Source organism: Tamandua tetradactyla, chromosome X, assembly GCF_023851605.1.
Source record: "Tamandua tetradactyla isolate mTamTet1 chromosome X, mTamTet1.pri, whole genome shotgun sequence".
In the NCBI taxonomy this organism is placed as follows: domain Eukaryota; kingdom Metazoa; phylum Chordata; class Mammalia; order Pilosa; family Myrmecophagidae; genus Tamandua; species Tamandua tetradactyla.
In genome coordinates this window covers 93,267,431-93,277,069 of record NC_135353.1, presented here as the reverse complement: position 1 = coordinate 93,277,069, position 9,639 = coordinate 93,267,431, and the positions used below count along the sequence as shown (strand labels likewise).

General features: G+C 45.4%; 1 protein-coding gene across 1 annotated transcript; it reads left to right on the top strand.

The window, feature by feature from the left end:
• The first annotated feature begins 611 nt into the window (after positions 1-611).
• FGF16 (fibroblast growth factor 16) lies at positions 612-8,387 on the top strand. Its single transcript, XM_077146051.1, has 3 exons — positions 612-885; positions 6,664-6,767; positions 8,108-8,387. Exons 1-3 carry the CDS (start codon positions 612-614, stop codon positions 8,351-8,353), a joined length of 624 nt encoding a protein of 207 aa, XP_077002166.1. The 3' UTR covers positions 8,354-8,387.
• Positions 8,388-9,639: the final 1,252 nt, after the last annotated feature.

Genomic DNA, 9,639 nt, shown 5'->3' with positions numbered 1-9,639 from the left:
CACGCACTGAGCTCCGTTATTTCATCAGCAGTTTCAGAAAAACCTGCCAAAAGCAGTTATGCCTCACTGCAATGTGTAGCTTTTTCCTGCCATCTTTTTTTCGTAATAAAAGAGGGAGTGAAGCTTGCTTGCTCTCTCCCCCCTCCACCCTCCCTCTCCCCAAAAGAGCCAAATGGATATGAGGAGAGAAAAAAAAAAAGAACCACACACCAATCTCCGAGGGGATGCCAGTGAGGTGTGGCTTGTATTTAAATATCCAATATGTCAATGTAAGGGGAGTGGGTATGTATATAAAGTGCCATTTGCATCTGATAGCTCGACAAGCCAGCTATGAGAGACCAGAGGAGATGGATGCGGAGGGGACGCGGCACTTTGACTAAGAGCAAGGACAGGAGCGCACTGCCCCACGCTACCCGCCGCTGAGAAGTTCCTTGGACGCCAACAGACAGCGACTGCAGCTCGGGAAAGCGCGCCGCGAGCCAGCCAGCGAGCGAGCGCCGCGGAATCGCCCGCGCTTGCCGCGGCTAGAAGCAGTTCACGCCCCGAGGTCCGGGCTCGGCCCCCGCGCGCCCCGCACAGCCAGCCCAGGCCGCGCCGCCTCCGGCCCCGCCATGGCGGAGGTAGGGGGGGTCTTCGCCTCCTTGGACTGGGATCTTCATGGCTTTTCCTCGTCTCTTGGGAACGTGCCCTTAGCCGACTCCCCGGGTTTCCTGAACGAGCGCCTAGGCCAAATCGAGGGAAAGCTGCAGCGCGGCTCGCCCACGGACTTCGCCCACCTGAAGGGGATTCTGCGGCGCCGCCAGCTCTACTGCCGCACTGGTTTTCACCTGGAGATCTTCCCCAACGGCACGGTGCACGGCACCCGCCACGACCACAGCCGCTTCGGTGAGGACGCAGCCGGGCGGGACGGGAGGCGAGCAGACACCGCGGTGGGCAGCCGAAGGCCTGGGGCTCCCGCGTGGGGCTGGCGGACCGCCCCTGGAACCGTGAGGTCCCGGCCGTCGAGGCGGGAGGTCGCCGAGGGCGCGGGTTGTGCTGGACCCGACGGTGCAGACGTGGGCCACGCGGCATCAGGGCACCTGGCGCCCAGCCGTCGGTCGCTTTCGGGGGGGAGGGGGTGACGGGGGGGCCTTGAGGTGTGGCCACTCCTGTCGCCACCCCACCCTCCCTCCTCAGGGAGCCAGGGGCTCGTTCTGGGAACTGAACACAGCGCCTTGGACAGAAGCAGGTGGAGCTGGGAGAGGATTGGGAACCCTTTACGAAAAGGTCTGCACCGCGGCTGCGGCGCGGGCCCAGCCTCGAGGGCAACAGGGTTGTCGCTGTCAATTGCCTGGAGCAGAAATCTGCATGGGCCAAGGGTGTGGTGGGCAGGCTCTCTGCACCGGAATCGCTCTTGGCCTGCAGGACTGGCAGCCGTAGCACCTGCCTGCCTTGGGGTGTCTGACCAGGGCGGGAGCCAATCCAGGCTGCACGGCGTGAGCTAGGTATTGAGGAATCTAGGAAAGCCTCCCAGTTTCTACTGTGCAAGGGCAGCAGCCCTGGGGCAGCTTTTTGTCCGGAGCTACCTCTGGACTCCTTGCTTCAGTGGGAAGATGGCAAGATCTGCTGTTCTGGGCCCAGTCAGCCCCAGAAACAAGTGTCTCCTAGGCCCAGGACAGGAAACGTCCAACCTCAATCCAGGACTGTTTCTGCCACCACTCTGCACCTTGTTTAAAGGGCACAGCTGTCGGCTTCACATACAGAATTATACAATTAATATAAACTTTGACCTGGGATGGAGATCATTAGGTTTCTAAGCCAATGTGTTCACTCCTCAGCAGTTTGACTATTTTTGTTTTCAATTTCCTAATTCTCTTCTGCATTAAGCCATGATGTAGGTGCAGTGATAGCTTTACATACCTTCACTCCTGACACCCTTCCTTTCTTTTTCTACTTTCCCTGAACCAGTCCATTCTCCATGCCTGGCTAGAGCCGAGTCTGAAGTGCACACTAAAAATGGGGATATAGAGGCCTGTTCCTGGGCAGGGCCAAGCCTAGCAAACAACTAAGGGCCAGAGTTGGCCTTCCTTGCTGGGAACATGCAGAAACCCTAATGAGGTCTATGTCATCTTGGAAAAATGCACTCACAGAGCTGGAGTACAGTAGGTTGGGGAGGGTGCAATGGACCTTGTAGCAGGTCCTCAAAAGAGCGATGAGGTGGGGTGGGAGGAGAGGAAGTGTTACCTTGGCTTCTTTCCCTTTCATTGCTTGTGACTTTGCAGTCTCCTTTTGTTTCTCTTCAGAAGGAAGGGGACTTTAACCCTGGCCTCAGAACCTCCCAAAGGCTCCCACAAATGGCCTGAAGATAGCTCATTGCTGATATATAAAAGAAAAGTCATGAAATGATGAAGTGGGGGTGTGAGGGTAGCAAGGGTAGAGAAACTATGAACACAGCTCCAGAAGCGAAATGTTTGTTTGACTCCATTCCTAAGCTGAGCCCAATAACCTAGAATGTCAACATAAATCAGTAATAGGCTCTTGGGATAAGTGGCCTTTAATTACCTCCCTAAAGACTCATCTTGATTTCTTTTCATCTCCCAGATCTGCTAAGAGTGTTAAGTTTAAGGAGAAATCAAAGGAAATAAAACTGGCAGGAGGAAGAGATGTTTTCACTGCTGCCTAAGTGACTGCTTCATTTTGGTTTTTCCTTTGAAACAAAAACAAAACAAAATGAAACAAACGAAAAAAGACCAAACACTGCTTGCTACCACCTCTGTATCACCTTTTCCCTTTCCTCCTTCCCTAACTTCCTGGCAGTTCCATGTATTTCCCCTAAAGGAAATGATAACTGGTCAAAGCTGTCTCTTTGTAACCTCCCCTGACAATTTTTAAATGCACACTCTTTCTCAGTTTAACTTTTGGCAAAGAAAGAGGTGGCCTTTGAGTTTGCTAACTCTCTCCTCCCTCTGCATTTCAGCTAATCAGCCAGGATATTCAATAAATCGAAACTTTAACATTCCATAAGTGCTTTAGCAGTCAACATTCCAGCAGGGTAAAGTAGGCCAGACTAAAGATATAAAATATTATAGATTTCTGCTTGGGGGGAGGAGGTAGTCTCCAAAGGCCATGTAAAGTAAATAGCTATTTGTTGTAATTGGAGAGCAGGGCCCCCAAGGATTACCCTGGAATCCATGTGTTCAAAACGAGTCAGGCTGAGTCCAAGAGCAGCCCTGACTCCAAATAATAGCCTGTTGGCACAGCATCTGCTCCCCACCCCCCACCCCCCACCCCCCACTCCACATACACACACATACACACACTTCGCATCTGCAATCTGAGGCCAGGAGTATTTCAATCTCTACCTGGCTGGTGGAGTTTACATGAGGTTCACAGGCATACTGACATTCCTAAGACGCACCTGTGGGCTGGCAGAGCAGAGATGGGAAGGCAGACTGGAGGAGAAGCCTCCCACCAGGTCAGATGGAGAAGGCTCATGCAACTGCTGTGGTTTTTGCACAAGCTGGTTCTTATTTGGCAAGATGCCAAAGCAGCACCGTCTTGGCCCTAAAGGTCTGAAATGATGGTCGAAGGAGTTCAGACAAGTTATGGAACCAGATTAAATGACACATTAGGCATTCATCTAGCTAGGTTCCGAAGCAGTGGGGCCCAGGACAGATCAATTTTGTTTGAGCCCAAGGGAAGAGAGGTATGAAAGCAGAGACTGGACATTGTCTAGAAAAGGCCAAAGCCTGAGGCAGTCAGTTAATATGAGACAAAGTACAGGAGAGGTCCTGGACCTTAAAGAGGTTGAAAGCACTGAGGACAATTCGTCTACTTACTTTGCCTCAACACTTTGTTGTTAACACCCTTCTCCAGCTGTAGCTGGGAAAATATGGAAATAGCTTGTCTTTTCTCCCTCTTCAGGCTGGCTGGGATTCAGGTTTAGGTTTATGAATATCTGTTCCATCATCATGTGCTGCTGGGTTCCCACAGTTTGAATCCAGCTAATTAGGAAAGTTGGCAAAGAAAAATGATACCCGAAGACAGCTGGGCAGGATGATTCCAACTGTTGGAGACCCTTGTTACTGGACACAACACAAGTGACTTCCTGTATGATCTGTCCTTTGGCTTCAGGGATAAGAGAGTTGGAGAAAAACTGTGGTGACTCAATTGGCCACACCTCTTGGATTTAATGATTTGTTCTCACACCAGGTCTTGGTGAAATCACAAGCTAACCTCTGCTACTTTGAGCTCAGGGTGGTCAGAGGTATGAGATACTTAGAAACTGATGGGAATAAAACTTAAAGGTAGAAGGTAATCTGCCTAGGAAAAGCAAAGATCTAAAGGCTCCACCAGGTTGGAATTCCTCAAAATTTAGCACTCAAAGTGAATCATGACTTGGTTTTTGGTTTCCTTGCTATACTGGCCACTCTCTTTTGAACATGCTCCTGTTTTTCCATACCCTTCTCTTAAGGGAAGCTGATAAACATAGTACTCTCAGTGTGTTCTAATCAAGGCAGAGCAGTGTGGGGTAATCCCCTCCTTTATGCTAGTTACTTGACCTTTATTAATGCAGCTTTTGATCACATTCATTTTTCCCTTTTTCTATTTTTTTTACAATAGCTTTTTAATAATTTCCATCCCACTAATCACTCATACTGGGCTTACCTTATTCAATTAAATCCCTTAAGTCATTGTTCTGTTTTGCTAAGCCACATCTCTCCCATTCCAAAGATAGGAAGACTTCTGTATGATAAAGATGCACAGAAACCCAAAATAAGAGTACACATTTTCAAGGAAATATGCATAATTGCATGAAGTAGAGAGGAGGAAGTGAGCAGGGTATAGAGATAAAAGAAAATAGATAGATAACAGCCCTTGCACAGACAAATTATGATAATGGGCCATACTTTTAGGGGTATGATTAGCTCAACTGTCTGCACTTGAGGTTTACCCTGCCACCCATAAGACCCCAAACACAAAAATCTTGGATAATTTTTTTGGGGGGGGTGACCCAAGCATAGGACTGTACATTTATTTTAACCAAATCTTATTTTTCCATCCTTCTGAAATCTCTTTGTATCTTGATTGTGTCATCTCTCTCAGCCTTATTTCTTCTAGAAATAGGATAAGCAGTTCTCCTCTAAGTCATTTATTAGAATGTTAAATAGGGAAGAACAAAACTCAGACGTTATGAGTTGCAACTAAAGATTTTGGTCCATTAAATCCTATCATCTTGTGTCAATCTCTTTTCCCAAAACTCCTTTCTTTGTACTCTGAGAGTTAGTAACAACCAGAATGAGAAAAAAAAACAACTTGAAGGATTTCAGCACTGAAGACCAAGGATCGCACCCTGAGTGTTCTACACAATGGCAGCAAAAGAACCTTACATTTTTCAAACAGATCCAAGTGGACCATGGAAACACATGCTCCCAAAGCCGCATGTCTGAACACCAAACCACCAGCCTGAGTTACTGGGGCTCCTCGGTTTTGCTTCAACTTCTGAAACTGATTTCAAAATTAACCACTTAAATGTTTTATCTTTAAGGAATCAGCCCCACTCTCTGTATGTAGATTTCATAGAATATTGTTAGTATGAATTTTAAGAATCCCATTTTTTTTATCAAGACAGCCAAATATAAGCTCATTTTAAATCTTTTGATGCCTTTTTGAGCCAGTTGTATCAAATTTTGGTCTGTATGTTGACAACTGGATCGAGGTAGGAATATCAAAGAGTAATCTAAGTGATCATTATGTCTATATTCATGTAATATAGGTGGAACAAAAATTTTAAGGCTTCCCTACCCCAAGCTTTCAACTTTGGGTCCTTTTTCTCTCTCAGAATTTGGTTTCCTTTTTTTGCCTACTGCTACTAGATAAATGGAAATGTTTTCCAATTCTCAGCTCTAATATTGTCAACTCTAGGTACATTTCTGAATTTTTTCTTTCCCCTTAAAGTTGCAACATCTCAAATCAATATCAAGGCTAGATATTACCAGGCCCATTTTTAATCCTGAATAAACTTAAAATGCTCAAGAGAGAAGGGAGAATGACCAGCTTGTCAATCTAGGGCTGTAAGGACCGAAAACAATTTTTAGGGGAAAGCGCTCACCAAGCCAAGTTTTGCCTCCTACCATAAGCAGAGAGAACGAACTTAACGAGTGACCTGTGTGGCCTTTGGCAGTCAATAGCCTCATGTGACTTTAAAAGTATGGGAGCTGAGAGGGTACAAAGTAAGTTCAGCCTAGAGGACAGCAAGGTAAAGTTGCAGGCTCTAGGGAGGCGGGAGATAGCTTTGAGAAAAATACCAAAACCTGGCCTCATTCTTCCACTTAGAAAGCTGCTCTTCCATTTCTTGAAATGGGGTGGCATTTGACAGCATAGTACCTTGTAATTAAGGCGTTTTTGTAGCCGTGGCCTTCTCACAGTCTCTTTATAATATGCCTCCGAGTGCTGAATGGAGGCAGAGATGGTCTCGATCCATTTTATATGTGCAAAAACTTAGGCCCAGAGATACTAAGTGCTTTCTCTAAAGTTCCATCCTTGTTTTAAAAGATGATTTCATCAGGTAATTCACCAAAAACACACAGGGCTAGCCTCCATTTGGAGAAAAGTGACTGGTAGCTCATTTCACCTTTTAGCTTAATGTCAGTAATGGAAATGGCATTCCCCTTTTTGCTTTAGGAATCCTGGAGTTTATCAGCCTGGCTGTAGGGCTGATCAGCATCCGAGGAGTGGACTCTGGCCTGTACTTAGGAATGAATGAGAGAGGAGAACTATATGGGTCGGTAAGTTTAAGGTTTTCTTTTCATTGGAGGCTATTACCACTAGTGTTTGGACAGTGTAAGGCAAAGTTATAAAAACATTTATCTAGCCCTTGAAATCACTTTAGTCAACTGTAAAGGATTAGTGTCTTCTAGTCACTCCCTGGTGGCCCAAGTCCTTGCTACATAATACCTTCATTCATTTAGCTCCCATCAAAATATAATCTTTTCTGGAATCTACTCGCTTTTGCCTTTTCCATTAGAAGGCGAGCTAGTCTGATGATAATAGTAAGCTGTGTTGTATCAGTAGATGTTCAGGGTTTGAGGTTCCCAAGGAGTACATTTGAATTGTGATGGGTGTTCAGAGAAGTAGCAGAATAGCAGGTACAAAATAGGCAGTGGAAGAGCTAGTCTTCTAAGGATTCTGAGTAAAACAATGCAGTCCTTGATTTCCAGTGTGCTTCAGCTGAATGCCAGTGGTCCAATGAAACAAGCAAATGTAGAGTGAGGGCTCCAGGGTCAGCCTAAGCCCCCAGCTAGGACTGAGCTGGCTGCAGTGCATTTTCTCTGTTCTGGAAGCTAGCCCATTGCAGGGGAATGGTGAGTGACTTTGACCTTAACCCTTTCAGGGAATTCCAATCCCTGGCTTTGGTTTTTGAGTTACATTGCATCTTTCTGGTTGCCTGTACCCCATGAAATCAGAGCACATTTTTCCCTGACACCTAAGAGATAGGCCTATCTCCAGCACTTAGTATTGGCAATCTCAGCAAGTAGTATGGCAGCCAGATCAAGTGTGAGAAGAAGGGATAGAGGCAAGAGACCCAAGAGCTGCCAGTTTGAAGTCGCCAGATTGGAGAAGCTTTTCAAGATCTTTTACTGAGCTTTCTAACTGATAGGTTTGAGACACTTCATTAGTAGAAATCACAGCTCATCTCCTTTGGAGCTTTATATAGATCTGAGGCCTTTGCCTATCAATTAACATGGTTGACTATAATCGCAATGGATTTGAACATCATTAGCCCCAAGTAGGGAGAAAGCTCAGTGGGTGTCAGTGGAGCACTGGGTGGCCATAGCAGAAAATCTTAGGCTCAAAGAGCCAGGTGAGGCCACCTTCTCCAATCCCCTGCCTTCAGGAAAGATCTCACCTAAAACATTCCTATATGGTTCATGGAACAGGGTGAAGGAGATACAGACAGGAGTGTTTTTGAGCTCTTTGAAAGAAGAAAGTTTGGTAGGATTGGGAGATAGGACTGGAATTTTCTAATATCAATATGCTATTGCTATTTTAGGGTTTCTCCACTAGCAAGCTGGGATGGGAGAAATAGTCACATAATGGGCTCTGCTTTATTTTCTTACCCTCACAGAAGAAACTCACACGTGAATGTGTTTTCCGGGAACAGTTTGAAGAAAACTGGTACAACACCTATGCCTCCACCTTGTACAAACACTCGGATTCGGAGAGACAGTATTATGTTGCCCTGAATAAAGACGGCTCACCCCGGGAGGGATACAGGACTAAACGACACCAGAAATTCACTCACTTTTTACCCAGGCCAGTAGATCCTTCTAAGTTGCCCTCCATGTCCAGAGACCTCTTCCGCTATAGGTAATGGACCCCTAGTATGACCTCTGTGACCCATGAACTCTGGGGCCATGTTGTTTCTGCAAGCAATATACTCATAGCTTTTCAATCCTTCCTTCCTATCAATTTAGATAACAGAGAAGCACTTACTGTTCAATTCAATGCAACTGTTCCCTCATTTTTCAAAGTGTATATCCAGATTGGGTTATTTTGGGGAGGGACTCAGGGGTGGGGACCAGAGGGAATCTTGTATATACTTTTTTCTTTACTCATATTCTTTCTCCTGGGGTGGTATGAGAAAGAATGTGGTCCCCTGCCCAGGGCCAGGGGTGCCTTGCCCACAATCTACCCAAATACCTTGACAATGAGTAAATTAAGGACCAAGGAATATGCCATAGATGCTACTACAAAGCATTGAAAAAGTCTCATTGAGAAAATCCTTGGGGCTGCAGCCCTGCTGTGAGCGATCCCTGCATTGGCTCTGCTGATTTCTCATCTGTCCTAATATGCAGTTTTCCTGCCAGTGGAAATGGGAGATGGGGTAGGTTGTAAGAAGATGATATTAAAATGTAAAATGTAAGAATGGATACTGTGCATAAGGACAAACTATTTATGAAATGTATATGCTATTTATTTTATATATTTATTTATTTCAAAATAATTTTATTTTTAATGAGAGATGCTATGACTGGATTTTCATCAGAAAGAATAAGGTCCTACTGAAATAGGATACAATGAGTTATTAAAGGCTTTTATTAGCAATAAAATTATCTTTATATTGTAAACCACTGTCTAATTCTATTGCTTTGTACATTTAATAGGATTAGAAGGTTAGTTAGCTTCTTTCTCTCCAACTGATTAGAATTTCTCGATGTAGACATCACACTGCCTATACCAGACAGCTCCATAATCCTGTATATCAATATTATCCAGGCACCCTATCTGAAGTACTGGTGGTTCTTTCCAGTTCTGTGACTATTCTTAGTAGTGAATCAACACCTCAAGAAGCCCTGGAACAAGAGCTCTTACTGAATCTTGCATTTATGCTCAAGACTAGGTATAGAGAAACCCTCCTTTGGGACTTGGTTAGGGCCCCAAATCCTAAGGTTAGAAACCCTAATTAGTGGCTAGTTACTTTAGATATGAAGATAAAGGGATTTAAAATAAACAATAATCATTAGGAAGGTTGAGTTTTTGAACTAGTCAACACTGTTTCGGGAGACATTCTCCCACTCTTCCCTCCTTCTCCTTCTTCTTCCTTTTTCTTCCAATGCCCTGCCAGGGCTTCCACTAGAGAATTTTGAGCAGCTGTCA

What these genes read in the sequence shown, in the direction of transcription:
- FGF16 (XM_077146051.1), top strand. Translation starts at nt 612, where the DNA reads ATGGCGGAGGTAGGGGGGGTCTTCGCCTCCTTGGACTGGGATCTTCAT. An exon ending in CCACGACCACAGCCGCTTCG is followed by an intron (nt 886 to 6,663) that starts GTGAGGACGCAG and finishes TTTTTGCTTTAG; the next exon opens with GAATCCTGGAGTTTATCAGC. An exon ending in GAGGAGAACTATATGGGTCG is followed by an intron (nt 6,768 to 8,107) that starts GTAAGTTTAAGG and finishes TTACCCTCACAG; the next exon opens with AAGAAACTCACACGTGAATG.